At 35.4% G+C, this 19288-nt stretch overlaps 1 protein-coding gene across 4 annotated transcripts in view; it reads right to left on the bottom strand.

The window, feature by feature from the left end:
- The window catches only part of LOC131164806 (ATP-dependent DNA helicase Q-like 4A), a 64983-nt gene that overhangs the window by 33958 nt on the left and 11737 nt on the right, over positions 1–19288 (bottom strand). For all 4 annotated transcript variants that reach the window (XM_058122275.1, XM_058122277.1, XM_058122276.1 and 1 more), the window contains 2 exons: positions 11962–12048; positions 11434–11561 (listed from right to left, as the gene is read on the bottom strand). In XM_058122275.1, the coding sequence (XP_057978258.1) occupies positions 11434–11561; positions 11962–12048 (215 nt within the window). The remainder of the gene's footprint in view (positions 1–11433; positions 11562–11961; positions 12049–19288) is intronic.

The following is a 19288-nucleotide window of genomic DNA, read 5'->3' as shown; positions in this document are numbered from 1 at the left end:
TCACAAAATGAAGATTTTGATTCACCATTCAAATGAGATTTAACAACCATGTACCTTCTCCATCCAGAAGGAAAGATATAAGTTGATGTCATCTCAACCTCTTCCATAACCCAAATTGAAGCACGGTTCGTTGGTCATTTCTTATTAAACGCAATGATTCCTTTAAACAACTCAACAAAGTCGAGTTTTTTTTCAAAAGGATGGAAAATTGACATAGAATGGGAAGTTGGCACAAGCAATTGGATGGATCATTTTGACCCAATTTGGAGACTTATTTCAATTTAAAGAATAGGATCAAGATATTATTGGGCTCCACGCCCAAATGTGCTTAGTTTCTTAGTAGTCATAATTAGTGCTTAGTTTTTCTATTTATTTTTTTTAGAGCAAACGAGAGATTTCATTAGAAAGAGAAGAATTTACAAAGAGGAGAATAAGCCATCTCCCAACAAAATTCTGGTAAAGACCATTAAATAAAAACCTACTGCAAAATATACAACAACAAACCAAGCCTTAAGTCCCACTAAGAGGGGTCGGCTGCATGAATCCTTTTCCGCCAATTTATGCAAACATGGACAATTAACTTCAATAAATTCAAAGCTATTAAATTCTTACTATCTCATTCCAAGTTACTTTAGGTTTACCCCTACTCCTTCAAATGCCCTCTACAATAACTAAATCACTCTTCCTCATTGACGCACTATGTGGCCTACGTTGCAAGTGTCCAAACCATTTGAGTCGTCCCTCCCTTATCTTATCTTCTACAGTAGCTACACCTAACTTACCGCGAATATGTTCATTTCTTAATTTATCTTTTAGTGTTATACCACTCATCCATTTGAACATTCTCATCTCGTCAGCAACAAACTTTTAGGATATGCTATTTCTTAGTCACCCAACATTTTGATCCATATAGCATAGTTGGTCTTACAATCGTTCTATAAAACTTCCCTTTTTAATTTTAAGGGTATTCTTCGATCACAAAGCACACTCGAAACACTTTTCCATTTCACCCAACTTGCTTTAACTCAATGCATTACATCTTCAATTTCTCCATCAACTTGCATAATACATCCAAGGTATCAAATCTACTAGTGTTATTGATTCCTTCATCATCAAGTTTAACTTTGTCTCCAATATTCATCCTACTATTACTGAAACCACATTTCATATATTCTATCTTATTTCTACTTATCCTAAAGCCTCTAGAATCTAAAGCTTCTCTCCATATTTCTAACTTAAAGGATACTTCACCCTTAATTTCATCAATCAAGACAATATCAACTACAAACAACATATACCATTGAACCTCATTTTGGATACTCTCTAATCAATTCATCCATCACTAAAGCGAAAAGATAACAGCTCAAAGCAAATCCTTGATGTACGCCTATTGTAATTGGAAATTCTCTAGTCTCTCTACCTATAGTCCTAACACTAGTCATTACTCCATCATATATATTCTTAATGACATCAGTATACCTACTACATACACCCTTTCTTTATAAAACCATCGCAAAACTTCCCTACATACCCTATCATACGCTTTCTCTAAGTCAATAAATACCGCATGCAAGTCCCTCTTCTTTTGCCTACACTTTTCCATTAATCTTCTTAAAAGATATATAGCTTCTGTAGTAGATTTCCCAGGCATAAAACCAAATCAATTTTCTGAGATCTTCATTTCTAACCTTAATCTTTATCCAAAGTTTCATGTGTGACTCATAAGTTTAATTCCATAATAATTATTACAATTTGAGTATCTCCTTTATTTTTGTATTTAGGTATTAAAGTGTTTTTCCTCCATTCATCTAGCATTTATTAGTTGTTATAATTGTGTTAAATAAATTAGTTAACCATGTAATTCCGTTATCACCTAAGCATTTCCAAACTTCAAATGGGATGTTTTTCGATAGCTTTTCCATTTTTCAACTTTTTTAGTGCAAACTTAACTTCGTTAACTCTAATCTTGCGAATAAATCTCATATTTTTAGTCTTTTCCTCATTTGGCAATTCTAAGTTTCAATTTTTTACTTAGTTTTCATTAAATAGCTTACTAAAGTAACTTCTCCATCTTTCTTTTATGTTTTCGCCAATATCATCCTCGCTTTTTATACATTTTACATTACCTAAGTTCTTACTCTTTCTTTCTCTAGCTCTAGCAAGTTTAAATATGTCTCTCTCGCCTTCTTTTGTATCTAATCTGGCATACAAATTATTAAATGATCTATGTTTAGCTCCACTAATGGTCTGTTTTGCATTTTTCTCGCTCCTTTATACTTTTCAAAGTTTTCCATGTTTCTACATTTTTGCCATGTTTTATACCAAATTCTTTTTATCTTTACAGCTTTTTGGACATCCTGATCCAACCACCAACTTTCTTTGCTATTCGAGAATCATCCTCTTAATTCACCTAAAATCTCTTTTGTTATCTTTTTAATAGAGCTACTTATCCTACTCCAAAAAGTATTTGTGTCTACACCATCCTCTATAGCCCAATTGCCATCTTTGATCATTTTATACCATCCTCTATAATCCAATTGCCATCTTTGATCATTTTATCTTTAAATTTTATTATATTTTCTCCCTTTAGGTTCTACCACCTAATTCTCTTACACTAGCTTATTTTATTCTTTCTTTTTCATTTTTTAATGCATATATCTAACACTAAAACTCTATGTTGTGTGGTTAAGCTTTAACTTGGGATAACTTTACAATCCTTACACAATAAACTACCCTCTTAGTTAAGAAAAAATCTATTTGACTATTATTTTGTACACTTTTGAAGGTTATTAAGTGTTATTCTCTCTTCTTAAAGCAAGTATTCATTGTAATAAAATCATATGACATAACAAAGTCTAAGATCATCCCCCCAAGCTCATTTTTGTCTTCATATCCATATCCTTCATATGTCCTCTCATAACCTTTATTATCCCTTCCAACGTGTCCATTCTAATCAACTCGTATGAATATTTTCATAGTCCTTGATATGCACTAATGACATTTATAATATCTTCCCAAATTTTTCTATTAAGTTTTTTTTTGCTAAGCCTACTTGAGGAGCATAAGCACTAATGACATTTATAATCCCTAAGCCTAAGACCATCTTGATTTTTAAAATTTTATTCCCTATTCTTTTGACATCTACAACGCTATATTTTAAGTTTTTGTCTACAATAATTCCTACCTCATCATTATGGTTTTTATTTTCCGTTGTACCAAAGTTTAAACCCTGATCTTTCAATTTCTCTAATTTTCTCCCACGCCTAGTTAGTTTCTTGGAAGCAAATTAGATTAATTTTTCTTCTAAACATTGTGTCTACAATTCCCATGCTTTTACCCATAAGTGTCCGTCCCTATATTCCAAGTTGCTAATCTAATACTAGTCTCCTGAACTAACTTCTTTACCCGCCCAATTCCAAAACAATGCGGGAACCTTTGCATATTTGACACCATACCTAGGTGCCAACACAGCGCATTGCTTCGAGGCGACGACCTAGCCCACCCTCGCCCAATTTCTCCTACACACGAATGGTATAAGTGCAACACGTTGCTCGTAGGGGACGCCCCAGTGAATGATCAGTAAGGATTCATATCATAGTGATCTGACAAGTTTTACACTAGCTATCAGCTACCTAACGCAAGCCTCCTCCTTTACCCAAGCTTGGGACCGGCTGTGTGAAAAGATTAGTACATTAAGGGCATCACAAGCGAAGTTACTGCTTTGAAATATCAAGTGAAAAATTTCTCCAATCTCACTAAATTTCCTAAAAGCTCCCTCCCTTACAGCAACTAGAGCCAACACACTACAAAGAAACCAAATAATGAATCTTCTCCCACACCAGCTTCCTGCTCAATTTTATCCCTGAAAAAATCTGTGCATTGCGCTCCAACCATAAACCCCACAGCACAGCAAATATTCCACATGTCCATAGAGCAAACCTATCCTTTCTTCTTTTGAAGCCTTCAAAAGAGATACCCAACATTCCATCCACCACTAGAAAAACCCAAGCTTCTTCCAACATGCCAAATATATTATTCCAAATGCTCCAAGAAAAATCACAATGTAAGAACAAATAAGGATTCATATAGCCAACCCCACCTAGTGGGACTTGAGGCTTGGTTTTGTTGTTGAAAAAACAAATAAGGATCCGACCCATAATTCAAATAACAAAGCACACAAATATCTGGAGATAAGGGCTTCATAGGTCACCTAATTTGCAATAGACTATTAGTGTTGATTCTATTAAGCACAATCGGCCAAATGAAAGCCTTAATCTTTAGGGGAGCTTCGGCCTTCCAAATACAAGGAAATAAGAGGAAAACAAGAGTTGGAATGGGTCAAATACTTGAAGAAAAATTTATAAGAATAAACTCCCGAGCTGGTCCAAAGCCCAAGACCAAGTATCCCTATCTGAAAAAAGATATCAATTATTCAATAACAATAAGGAGAAAAGTTCCGTCATCTCTCTATCATTTAGAGATATTCTAAAATGAAAGTTCAAAGAAACTAGAGGGCTACCCAAATCGACCACAAGAAAAGAAATCATACTATCATGCCCTGAGCTCAATCAAAAAAGGAGAGGAAAAGATGTGGATAAAACATCATTCCCCAACCACGGATATTTCCAAAAATGAATCCGAGAACCCCTCCCCACAAAAAAAATTAATGTGAGTGAAATCGGTGAAGAAGGGATAAATATGAGAAATAGATTTCCATGGACTCTCCGAAGAACATCGCAAACTAATAGTGGTATCCCACCCATTCACATCCAACCCATACTTAATTTTAATTATTTTACGCCAAAGGGAATGATCTTCTAACAAAAAAAGCCATAACTATTTAGCTAGGCGAGCGATGTTTTTAGACACCAAATTTTCAATACTTTTAATTGCTTTTTACCAAAGGGAATGATCTTCTAACAGAAAAAAAAAAAAAGACATAACTATTTAGCTAGGAAAGCGATGGTTTTAGACAGCAAATTTTCAAGACCCAACTCTCCCTCATTTTTAGACCTAAAGACCTCCTCCCACCAAACTAAATGATCCGTAAAACTCGGACTCCCGACCATAATAAATATCTCTTTTATTTTCTCAATCTTATTAGCAATCCTCGCTAGAATTTTAAAAATTGACAACTAGTATAAGGGAATGCTAGATGAAAAAGCCCGAATGAATATAATTTGTCCCCAAGGAAAAAAGTGCCCCCTTCCATCCATCAAACCTCTTTGCAACTATTTCCACCACCAAATTCCAAAAATCCATGGATATAGGATTGCCCCCACTAAAGGGACTTCTAAATATGTCGAAGGCCACTCTAAACGACCACACCCTACCTCTAGAGTCCACTCCCTAACACTCTCAAGAGGCATATTAATATTGGTTAGACCACTTTCCAAATTAATTTTCAGCCCAAACACCCTCTCAAAAACATAGAAGATACCCTAAATACATATGAAAGAAGGTTTATGATCCTCTAGAAACAAAAAAGTATCATCTGCAAATTTGAAGATGAGAAACCACCACACCCTCTCTCCCCATTTTCAAACCTTTCGCCAACCCCCGATTCGCAGCCCTGTCCACCATTCTACTCAACATATCAACTACTAGGACAAACGAAAAAAGGGAGAGTGGGTCCCCTCTAATGCCTCTAGAAGCCCTAAACCTCACAACAGTGGAGAACCATACATTGGATAAACAACCCCTTAAACAAAAAAGTGGAGAGTGGGTCCCCTTGTCTAATGCCTCTAGAAGGTTCCCGACTGCTCACCAAGACACTTTCTCGCAAAAAAATTTTCCAAACAACTCCAACTAACTCTGTCAAAAGCCTTCTCAAAATCCAATCTGAATATGAATCCCCTTTTCTTCATCCTTCAAATATCCTCCACCATCTCATTGGCCACCAAAATGGCATCCACTATCTACCTACCCACCATGAAAGCACTCTGAGCTGTTGACATGGTCTTATCAAGCACCACACTCAGCCTATTAGCTAGAACTTTGGTGATAATCTTATAAACAGTTAAAGACTAAAGACAAGGCTAATAGGTCTAAAGTCCTCTTATCTTAATAGACCCTGATTTCTTAGGCATAGGGTAATGAAAGTAGAGCTAATGCTCTAACTCTAAACCTCATTCCCATAAAACTCATGAAAAACTTTAAGCAAATCGTCCTTAACAATACCCCAGCAATCTTGGAGAAAAAGCTAAATTAAAACCGTCTAGACCTGGAGCCTTATCCCTATCCATCTCAAAAACTACCCCCCTCACCTCCTCATCAAAGGTTTCTCTAACCGAAGCACTGATCTATGGAGATGGGATCCTACTCTAAACCATCAACCATCAGCTTACAACCCTCTTCTTCCAAATAAAGATTATCGAAGAAATTAGATTTTGTTTCATTTTAATGTGCATGTGCCATGTGGGCTTTGCTTCTAATAGATGTGTCTTTTAGGGGCTAATTTATTATTTCTTATATTTTAGTCATTCATATTAAATTAGGGTATGCACTGTGGAGAAATTGTAAAAAAGTTTTGTGCATTTGAAATTAGAAGTTGATGTGTTACCCCACGCCCTTGTATCTTCTTGTTCCTCCTTGTTTGTCTCAATTTTCACAAAAAACACATGTGAATACCTCAGGGTCAACCAACTTACTACAAAACACAGAACATGTTCATTCACAAATTTACTCCTAGTTTTTATCCTCATGATGAAAAATAAATTTTCTCTTCACCTGCTCAGAATACCCAGCAGAGTGATTAAGCATTAAAGATTGAGTAATGAGTATAAATTTTCAGGTTTATGAAACACTACTTCACCCTAGTTTCATCCAGAATTTTTTTCAGACAAAATTTTGTTTGTACACACTCAAAAGCACCAACATTTCAAAACAGAGGAAGTGTTGGTGTCCAACGCATGTCGGCATGTTGGACACTTCTTAGGCATGTCTGGCTTTTTAATTTCTGGATACCCATCAGATATGGAAAATTTGAAGTGCCCAATGCTTACAAGACACAACAAGAGTTACAAAAAATAAAATAAAATAAAATAAAAAACTAGGGCAGGAAGTAATATTATTAAAATTCTGGAAGAGTCTTTATATTTTAAGAGTATTTTTTCTTAAATTAAAAGAACTTGTAACACACAGCGATCACATTACCTGAAAAAAATTGCACCAAATAATGGAGCAGTTCGACCATACTGAAGAAATGTTAAGAATACCAAGTAACGATGATGGGTGATTCATTGCATTTTTATGGTCATGCTGTAGCTTTTATGGTTTATTGTTAATTTTATTCGGATTATGGATATGAACTTTTAATGTTTAAAGGATGTAGCTCTTTAAATTAGAATTTATGAATATATGATACAGATTCAATTATGCTTCAATCCGTTATTTTTAACGGACCACATTTGGATAAAAAAAATTGTTATCAACGTAATTATAGATAAAATTATGTTTTTAATCCTTGTATCCTTGTTGTGTCCTGTCCTTAAATTTTTTAAGATTTGGCAAGTCAAGGTATCGTGCTTGTATTGTGTCAGAAACCCATGTCCATGTCTGTTCTTTTTTTTGGGGGTAGAAAGAGCAAACTTTATTTATAAAACAAAGAATATACGAGGACAAACGAGGGCAGCTGCAACAAGGGCTGGAGGGGACACCCCCCCCCTCAAAAAAAAGCTCTCAGTAAACATATTTTTCCCTTTACACCTTTCATTTTGCCACCTATCACCCCCCCTCTATTTCTGTTTTTCCACCTAAAACCTACTTTTTGTTTTGTTGGGTTTGGGTTAGTAATTTATGAATTTTTTGGTTTGAACTTTCAAACTCAAGGCAGGAACACCTTTTCCCCTTGAATTTTCACAGTGAGGCCTAGCCTTACATAGTTATACTCATCCTCACGATCTCATTGGCAATCACCTCTCAACCCTCATTCTCAGGCCTCATCGCTTATCCGGAAAGCTCTAGTGTTTGTTTATTTTGAATATCTAAGGCCATTAATTATATACAAGGAATTGAACAGAGGGAACGTGGGGATAGGTTTCCTTTAAAGATTTATTTAGAAGAGGGGTGTGAGTGAGAATGACTTGTTTTTGAAGAACTGGTCGAAGATGAGTGTAAATTGAGGCCAGGAAATGCATTAATTGTTGAGAAGGATGAAGAGATGTATGCAAAAGTAGAAACTTGGTGCAAAAAAGCTTCACTCATGAAGAAGTTGGGGAGCAAAGTGGGTGTCTGTGTGAGAACAACACAGCACAGGAAATTTTATTTTAAATAGGCTAATATTTGAACCCAAAAATATCCATTTAATTATATAAATAATTATAACAATATTATAAATATTAAATAAAACGTATATTACAAAATAAAATAGGTAAATTCATCTGTCATCTCGTAAAATTATTATGAAGTGGCTAGCATCATTTAGATAAATAATAATATAACTTCTGAAAAAAAAAATTTTAGAAATAAAATTATAGACCTAGAAGTACCCCGAGACAATAAATTTTGAATTTATTTGAAGTAAAAACTCATTAATTGATCATTAAGTAAACAAAACTCAATAATCATAAAGATTTTAGGTAGCAAAACACAACTTAGAAATTGAAATAAATATATGAATATTTTCTTTTGAATAAGTCATATATTGAGATTTTTTACAAAATAAAATATATATATGTATTTATTAAAAGTTTTTCTACAATGTTATACAAATATTATAAGTTAATATTCTAAATTTTACATAGTTTTAATTAAAACACTCTCATAAGATTTTTTTGTCCATGACCATGTATCTATGTGGTGTCATAATTGTATCACATGTCTATGTATATGTTTTATAACTTTAAACAAATATAAATTTGTATAAATAACTTTGAATATTCATAATTTAATATTTGCAAACTCAATTATGACAATATATTTTTAATCTGTTTAAAATATACCTAAAATTTATTTAAATATTTTACATAATATTATTAACATGTAATCATGGGCAACGCATGTGGCACATTTACTAATTATTTTAAAGGGAAAAAGGGATAAAAATGCACATAAATACTAACTAAAACCAAATAATTAATAACCAATTTACCTGGTGATTTAGCCTTCCTTTCACTCACAGTCATATCAACTCCAAAGAGATCTTGAGCAGTCATATAAGTTGTTAACTCATCTAAAATTTATATAGAAATCCAATGGATGACACTAACCTTGCAATGCGTTTGTACAAAACTATACATGCATTCTTTACAATATTAGAAGCATACATAGATTTGATAAACAACAACCCTTTGGAGAGTTCAGTAAGCAACATTACTTAAGGCACTAACACTACATGACTTACATTTGGTTCCCCAATTTGCTCCACCATCTTATCAAGTAATATACAAAATTATATATGCATTCTTTACAATATTAGAAGCATATAGATATGATAAACAACAACCCTTTGGAGAGTTCAATAAGAAGTTTAAATGTCCCTATTGGCAACCAAGTCCTTCCTACCATCAAATGTAATTGAGCATCCATATTTTTTCCATTCCTACTCATAGATCATCAAATTTTTCGTTTGATTACCTTCCCCTTTCAAGAAAGGAACTCTCACTTTGTCATAGCAAGTGGCATTATTTTAGGACCATATTGCCGAACCAGTTCAACTGCCGCTACAAAACTCTCCAAATCTACAACACTAAATAGCAGTCCAGCATCATACATCCACCTAATCATATCTCTATAAGCCCTCTCTCTTAATTATTTCTTTCTTACATGCCTCATTAATGGGTGTTTGCTTCACGTTCCCTTCTTTCCTCTTTTAAAAATTTTCTTTAGACTGGGAGTAAAATACAAATCCATATGCCACTTTTGTTTTAGCTTCTTCAAGGTGGGGTCAGGAGACTTACTACTGGATTGGTGGAACTTCAACTTTCACTACTACGCACTCTATTACCACGAGAGTCAACTTCTTGAACTCCATCCTCTTCATCTTCATCATAATGATTTAGATCATCAAAATCAGGCATGGGCAATAAATTATTTTCCTCCTTCGCTTCTTTCTTCAACATATATTCCCTGATCTCCTGGCAAACATGATATGAACACCTAGAGCATTCCTTTACATTTCAAAACCCTCCAACAATATGTAGCTTTGCCCGGAATATTCCTTCATTATTTTTCCACAAAAATTGCAAGTAACATTGTTTCTATTATTCTATATCATCAAAATATGCATCCTCCATGTATGATCCTTCTTCGCAGAGCCCTAAGAATCCATTTAAATCCCTAAACATCAGGAATATATGACAATGAATAATAGCAGTCATAAGTTCCAGAAATAAGTCATGCTGCAGCCAGAAGGAAACCAGGAAAAAACAAAACAAAACAAAAGCATCCTAGCAAAACAAATGCATTAAACAGGAGATTTTGAAAAGAAAAAAAAAAAAGTCTGAGACTCAGAGGCAAACTGGAAAAGGTGCATAAATGCTCTAAGCAAGCATAGAAGACCAAGTCATCACCCAATCATTCACCAGTCAGAAGAAAAAGGAAAAAAAAAAAAAGAAGAGAAGAAGATGACAAGAAGAAAGAAGAATAAAAAAGCTGGTGTGATTTGGTCGAGAACAACTGAAAAATAAGTAGCAAAGTCCAGAAGAACTACAGGTATGAACTGTCAGAGCAGATCAAGATCAAGATTCAATGATTCAAAGAAGAAGTAGCAAAGTTGAGAAGAATTGTAGCAACTCCAACCATTCAACCTGGTCAAGATTGAGATTCTTAAGTTCGAAGAAGATGAAGATGATGACTTACCTGCTGTCTTCAAAGAAAAGACTTCAGTCCATGCTACATAATGCTCCAAGTAAAAGAGATTTTATTTTTTTATATAATTTTTATTAAAAAAAAATACTTGTCAACATTCAAGAGGCTCAGCTCAAAGGCCTCTCACCTAGCTGTGCCTCTCAGCGGCTCGCTGCACATCACACAGATTGCCCAGCCTCAGACCTTTTGAGGCATTGATCTTGTCTCTTCTCTGTGCCTTGCACCCTCAACAACTATGCAATACAGAGAAATCACTCATAGCCCAATATTACAAAATAACCTCAAAGCATCTATAAAGTATTCAAAATAACCCTGACTTAACTAAAACTCCTAATATATCTAGATTTGCTGCTTTAACCTAATTTAAATCACTAAAGAGAATATGATTAACAAGAATGATCTGCAAGCGGTCCTCCATCACAAACTCATTTTCAACATGAAATTCGATCAAGTAACATCAAGTGAATCCAAAACGTTGTAATCTGAACCATCAAGTCTTTACATAGGGGTTATATTTATATTTCAAAGTGCTACTGATAAAATGAAGCTGCCACTGCATGATGGAAAGACATCTTAATGACTATCGTGTTCAAAAATAATATAGATCAGATGGTGAAAACTCACTTAGCAACCTTCTCAGGTGTGACATATAACAGCTTGAATTTACAATTATCTGAAGTAAGGTCTCTAAAAATGTCCTGCTGCTCAGTCCACTCCACATTAGCACTTAAGTAAGCCGCAGGTATGTTTGCCTATTGTGAAACTCAAAAGATGGAAAGATACATCATTTGAAAAGCACATGCTAAGAAATTCAGATAAATATAAAAGCTACATTATATTTGTTAGATTACCACTTTACCTAAAAGCTTAAGCTGTATGGTTGTGGACCAACAATGTATATCAAGCTTTAACACTCACCCGCACGTGGAGGGATAAACACACGATAAATAGCACCCATGATAGGGAACACAATAATTTTTTTTTTAAATATCACACAGTAAATGTGGGCAACAAGACTAGAACCCAAGACCTCCTGGTAACCAGCTCTGATACCATGTTAAAATACCACTTCACCTAAAAGCTTAAGCTAACGGTAGTGGGCCAATAATATATATCAAGCTTTAACAATATTAACAAGACGGTGAACATTACCTGCAACAGATGCATAATTTGATCTTGAATTAGTGAAACAAGAGGAGAAATAACCAATGTTATGCCTGGACAAATAAGGGCAGGAAGCTGCAAAACAACAAAATTCAAAGATGTGTTATTGACAAAGAATTGTTTGTGGATAATTCTAGCTAAAAATATTTCTTTTGAAGATTTAAAATTAGGGAGTTATTTTTCATTTTATTTTTTTAGATAACAAAAACTTCATTAATGCAAGAAAAGGAAAAAAAAATTACACGAAAAAGAGGGCAAGCCATCCTCCTTCAACACAAAATCAGAAGGAAAAAAGAAACAAAGTATTTACATCAATGTTTCCATCTAATCCCTTTGGACATTGGGCAGCGAGATACCCTTAAAAACCCCAAAAGAATAAGCCCAAAATGCAGCCCAAAATGAAGCTTTCTCCCAAATAAATTGTGTTGGAGTCTTCTGATCTTTGAATATCCTAGTATTCCTTTCAAGCCAAAGAGTCCACAATATAGCAAAAAACAACACAAAACCAAAACCTTTTCTTCTTTCTCTTCCTTTAGCTCCTTTTGAAGCCCAAAAAGTGTACCAATATGAAACCATAAGTAGTCTTCAGATCCACCCAATCCTCACCACTGCAGGAAAACAAATTATTCCATGGCGCCCTTGCCACCTCATAATGTAGGAAAAAATGACATTAGCCTCACCTTCCTTGTCATGCATTAAGCAGACACCAGGACTGAGAGCCTTTTAAGGCCTCCTAATCTGAAGCAAGTCATTTTTATTAAGGCCTGTTGAGAGCCAATGTCCATATGAAAACACAACTCTTTAAAAGAAAAAAAAAAAAAACCACACACCAGCCTTCCACACTTTTATCAAAGATGAAAAGGACTCGGAAAAATAGGTTTGGTCAGATGAACAAATAAAGATTTTGAAGAGAATGAAACCGAAGAGTCCCCAATCCAAAGCCTACTATTTCCCCTGGTTTTCAGAATGAATGAATTCAGACTGCTAAACAGGCAAGTAAGCTCTTCTATCCCTCTCTCATTGAGACTCCTAAGGAAATGGAAGTATAGAATTCAGACATAGGAGCATCATGCATAGCTGAAATTTTATACAATCAAGGCACAAAGTATTCCAATGACGTTTCACCCACCCAAATATCTTCCCAAAAGCGAACCCTATCCCCAATGCCAACAGAAAAACAAATGAGTGGAAAGAAAAAACCAGAAACCTGAGAGATAAATTTCCAAGGGCATGCATTAGATCCAATTCCACTCCCCTGTATCCCACCATTCCGATGAATACCATACTTATTTTTTATTACTTTATGCAATAAGGAACTAGACTCTTAAGGAAAAATCTCCATAACCATTTGCCTATTAAAAGAACGTTTTTAGAAACCAAACCGATGCCCAAGCCTCTCAAATTTTGGTCTCTTGACCACCACCCAACTAACAACATGATCCCTTTTATCCTCCTTAATACCAGACCATAAAAAATCTCTCATAAGCTTCACTAAACTCCCAAATACTTTCATAAGAAATTTAAAAATAGATAGGTAGTAAATACAAATATTGGAGAGACACGCACTAATGAGAGTAATCCTACCACCCAAGGAAATATAAGCCTTCTTCTGCCCTTCTAGTTTCTTCCTTACCCTCTCATGCACCGGATCCCAAAAAGCAGAAGACAAATGATTACTCCCAAGAGGAAGGCCAAGATATGAATGGGCCAAGACAACAAATTGCACCCTGCAAGACATTTAAAATCCTCCAACTCCCTACTGCTCAAATTAATACCAACCTAACACTTTTATCCAAATTAACAAAGTGAGAACCTTGCAAATTCCTCAATACTATTAGTTAAAATAGTATCATCAGCAAATTGTAAGTGAGACTTTCACCTTATCCCTACTTACCTCCAAAGCCCTAATCACGCCACAATCCTAAACACGCAATACTAGCCTACTCGAACCATCCGCAACCAACATAAACAAGAATGAAGATAATTGATCCCCTTGTCTTAACCACCAGTACACCTCAAACCAGACCCTAGACTTACCATTAATAATCACAGACAAATTGGTAGAACTAAGGTAATTTTTGATCCATTTATGCCATAAGAACCCAAAGCCCTTCTTAACCATTACCTTATCTAGGAATCTCCAATTAACCACATCGTAAGATTTCTCAAAATCTAATTCAAAAATAATTCCCTGATTACTTCTCCTATTAACATCCTTTACCTTTTCATTAGCTAACAGAGCCGCATCCAAAATTTATATCTCTCTACCAAAAGCGGATTGGGCTAGTGAAATAGTATACTCCATCACCTCCCTATGTCTCCTCAACAAGACATTGCTAAGAATATTATAAATGCTAGCAACTAAACTAATAGGTCGGGAATCCCTAACCGTTTTTGACCTCTCCTTTTGGGAATAAGCACAATAAAGACGAACTAATATTCTAACACACTGCCATTTCTATGAAATTCCCCAAAAAAACCCTTCAAAATATCCCAACTATCTTGGAAAAAAAACCAAAGTAAAACATCTAGACCTGAAGCTTCATCCCTATCCATCTCCATCACTGCCTCTTTTATCTCTTCCATTTCAAAAGGCCTCTCAAGCCAATTAGCAAACGCTTCCCCAACGGGTTCCAATCAAACCCCTCCACCACCAATGTATACCCACAATCCTCATAATAAAAGAATTTTAAAAAATTTGTAATCCCTTCCTTGATCTGTGGATGATCCCTCACCATCAATACCCGAATCCAATTCCAATTCTTTAATCAAGTACTTCCTTCTCCTCCTATTAGTAACTCTATGGAACAATCTAGTATTACAATCCCCATCCTTAGCCCAATGAACCCCAGATTTTTTACACAAATTTTTTCTTCTTTAAACAAAAGCAATTCCAACTCATTACATAGATGAGCTCTGCTTACACTCTCTTCCTCTCCTAATAAACCATGCTCCTCTAATTTGTCTAAACCCTTTGAAGTATTCAAGACATTATCCTTTTGATCCCCAACATTTCTGAACACCTCTTTGCTCCACACCTTAAGCCTATATTTCACAAAACTCAGCTTCTTCATCACCTTAAAACCAGCCATAACCAATGTGAGAGCAAGCTCTATCCCCCAAGTCCACCCAAGTAAAAATGCCATTTTTGAAGGGAACATCTCTGAGGCCACAATCTCATATAAATTATCGAATCTTCACATCCCACTATTCACCCAACAAACCCCCAACCTCTCCCTCATAATATGAACATTAAAATCACCACCTACCATGGGTTACAAAGACCAAAAAAACTAGCCAACTCTTCAAAGAAACTATTCTGCTGAGAAAAAATAGTAGGGCCGTACGCAGAAGTAAACCACCACTCTCCAATCAATAAATCTAGATACTTTAGGAGTTCTAGTTACTTTAGATTCTTTAGAATGTTTTAGATACTTTGGGATTATTTTGTAATTATTTTTTTTGTTTTTAATGTTAGGTTTGTAAGTTTGTTACTGTAGCATGATGGTAAGAACTGCTATTCCCTTCCCCCTCCCTCAATGGCTCTATGTGGAGTATTCTTCTTTCTTCATCTTCCTTCTTTCTTCTTCTTTTTCCCTTCTATTCTCTACTTTCTCCCTCTCCCTTATTTTTGTCTCATTCCCTGTAATTCCTACTGTACTAAATCTGTTTGGTATCAGTACAAATCACATCATCCATGCCATAACCATCTCCATCGAAGAATCATCCAAAAGCAAACCAAAATCACAATATCTTATTACCAACATCAAATCCATACTCCAGAAATCCACTGATCAACATCAAAACACCATAGCACCATTCGCTCAGAGCACCACATAACAAAATTCACAGAAACCTGAGATTGTTCGCTGTCTGAAAGTTCCACTACAAAATTACAGCCGCTGCCCCTTATTTTTTAACACCATATTTGCTGACATCATATTGCTATGGTTTTCCAAGACAAAATCTTCTGACTGGCCGAAACCTAAATTTTTTCACCACCCAATCACCCAAAAGCCCTCACACACCTGCTGAAAGTTCTAACTGTTCCACCCCTTCGAAATGTCAGCCTTGCCAGAAGTTTCTCAACACACCACCACCATTATGTGATTCAGTGATCCCTGATCTGCTTTCATCCAGAAGACCATCCCCAAAGATCCATCAACCACAGCTCATGCACCAGTGTGCATGCAAAAAATCTCCAACATCCTTCTGATACTTAAAAAATTGAGGGAAATTACGTCCAAAGATGAGAAATTGGAATTTTTTTTACAACAATTTGACTATGCCTTGTGATATTGACCTACAAAGCAGGACCTTAGACTGCCAATGCAAATTGCAGTGTTTTGGAGGATGAATTAATTGTGCCAGCAGTCAATTGAGGCTCAGCTGTAATGATTTGAGATTTACTGCAATAAATTGGTTTTCCTCCACAAGATTTTTTCGCTGATATGATGAAAGTCAACTGCCATTGTGAGATAAATATTTTTGGTGGAAAATTTGGTCCTGTCAGCATCCAAAGTCCAGTTAGATTCTGAAATTTTATGGAGTTCAGTGTGAAATTCAGAAACACTACCGAGAAATTGAAGAAATTTGAAGGGGAAAGCCAGCTTTTTTCTACGCCTGTTAAGATATGAACTTGGGAAATGTTACATGGGTTTCCATGCCTGGTCTTCAGATTTCAGAATACTCCTGTTCCAACGGTACTTTTTCAAGAGAAAATTCATAGATTGGCTGTTTTATCTTTATCTCTATTTTGAATGAAATGGGATACCAGAAATAGGGACAAGATTTGCATCTTATAAGCTTGTGTACCATGCGGGCTGAGTGGTGGGATGGAATACCATACTGCTAATGACAGCAAGGTAAAACTCAAACCAGCTTTTGGTTTAGAATAAATTTGTTAATATCAAAGTTTTCCCTGATTTTTATGATGAGATCATCCATCTCCAGAGCTGAAAGAGTCTTTATTTTGGGCAACATGCTTCAAATCTGACAACGGCCTGTCAAATATGTAACAGAAATTATTGTTTACAGTACACATGTAATTACATAAAAGAAGAAATTTCCAGTGAACTTGAAACTATTGTTGTCATGGACTATCAGTGTGGAAATGAAAGCTCCACTGTCTGTGTGAATGTCACATGATAATGTTTCATCTTATGTTTCCTTTTTGCTTGCTTCGAGAAATATTTCGATCAATCCTGATTCTTTCTTTATAGATTCCCCCGATATGTATGAAACCATGAATCTATTTGTCTATATAGACCTTGTTCATGAATCAACAAAAATGTGCAAAACCTCTATTTGCCTCTGCCATTCTATGAGCCTATTCCTTTTTGCATATAGCATTGCCACTCCCTTTGGCAGCATCCACTAATTTGAAACTTAATTTGAAAGCCATATTTCTATTTGGACGTTTTTTAGATGCCCCTAATAGCCAATTAATGACAAGTGCTTTTCCTTGTGTGGATTCTATTCCAACGGAAACTTGATGAGTCGATCCACCTGCACATCTTGCTTTTACAGCTATATCAGGAGTTACTCCACGTATTGCTTGAAATAAAACAGAGAAGGAACAGGCAGCAGAGATCAAAGTAAAAATCCAAATCAAAGAGCTTTTTGAGGATGACTTGAATCTTGTGCTGAATGTGTGACATATATAGACCCCAAGCCTTGATTCACCTTCCAAAGCTTGATAGTTCTCCACTTGTCGAGTTCATTAGGATTAAGAATTTTGACAAGAATTCAGTAAATTTGTTGGTGATAGTAGCTGCAGTAGCATGTTAGTTGAAAACGGACACTATGAAATTGCAAGTTCAATGGCTCGTGAATTATATATTTGTCTCTCTCGCTGTATCATCATAAAAATCGAGGCTGAATTTTCTCTAACAAGGAAATTTGATGGAGGATCACTCGTCGATATGATTCTAGGAGGGATTTTGTTTTGAATCAGTAAACCTAGAGATTTTAGAAGTTTTAGTTAATTTAGGGTTATTTAGAATATTTTGGACACTTTGGGTTTGTTTTGTAACTATTAATTTTATTTTTAATGTTGGGCGTATAAGTACTTTGTGATCTGTCCAAGCATGTCCACATAGCTTTCAGCCCAAGTAACAACTAATTCAGATAGCAATACAATAGTGTAGAAAGCAGGTATGTCACAGTACATTGTAATGTAGGACAGAGGAATTGATGCATGACAGAAATAGGAAGTGAATTGCATTTATTTTAGGACAGAAATTGGAATGAATGTCATAGTACATTGTGCTATTTTTAATGTTGGGCGTATAAGTACTTTGTGTACTGTCCTACCATGTCCACATAGTTTTCAGCCCAAGTAACAACTAATTTAGATGGCAATACAACAGTGTAGAAAGCGCGCCCCCAGAAGGGGGGGGGGGGGGGAGGGTGTGGGGGAAAATAGAGCATGTCACAGTACATTTTGATGTAGGGCAGAGGAATTGATGCATGACAGAAATAGGAAGGGAATTGCAGTTATTTTAGGACAGAAATTGGAATGAATGTCATAGTACATTGTGCTTCTTCTTCGAAATTGGAATGAATGTCAGAGTATATTGTGCTTCTTCTTCACATTTCAATTGACAAATTCAACCTGATCTTGGATTGCCAATGCAAATTTCTGGGTTTTGAAGACCTGCCAGCATTCGGATGGAGGCCCAGCTGCTGTATTTTCAATTTTACTGCAATAAAAGCTTTCTTTCACAAGATTTTAGTGTTTGTCCAGACTCCAAAGAAATTGTTAATTGCATAGTGTTGCAAGAAAAAATTCAGTGTGACAGCAACATTCTACAAGTTTATTAGAGGAGCATCTATGAGCATCTAAGCACCTTTGGTAAGGTTGCAAAACCTTACACTACCTAGACTCCATAGAAATTGATTTGATATTATTTACCTGATTCATACTTGTTTGAATTTGCATCGGTCCATATTTACTTTTTGGTTTAAAGAAAGAAAACGACAAGTCGATTCCACATATCTAGTTCGCAGCTAGTTGGCAGTTCTCAGCAATTAATGAAACCAAGGTGACCTTACTTTTGATAGTTGTTCAGGGTTTCAAGTTTTCTTAGGTTGGCATGGAGAATTATTTTATTTGGTACTGACCATCTGACAACGAGAATATCTACTTCGCTAAATCAAAACTTCTTGGTTTAGCAAAGCAGTATTGGCAAAAAGTTTGAAGGAACAAATACAATCATGGAGAACCTCCTATTACCACACGGTCTGAAATGAGATATATTTTAAGAGAAAATGTGTCCCATATTCTTATAGGGAGCAATTAGTGGACCAACTG

Source organism: Malania oleifera, chromosome 9 (assembly GCF_029873635.1).
Source record: "Malania oleifera isolate guangnan ecotype guangnan chromosome 9, ASM2987363v1, whole genome shotgun sequence".
Classification (NCBI taxonomy): domain Eukaryota; kingdom Viridiplantae; phylum Streptophyta; class Magnoliopsida; order Santalales; family Ximeniaceae; genus Malania; species Malania oleifera.
Note: the sequence above shows the minus strand (reverse complement) of the source record. Positions and strands in the feature narration are given on the sequence as shown.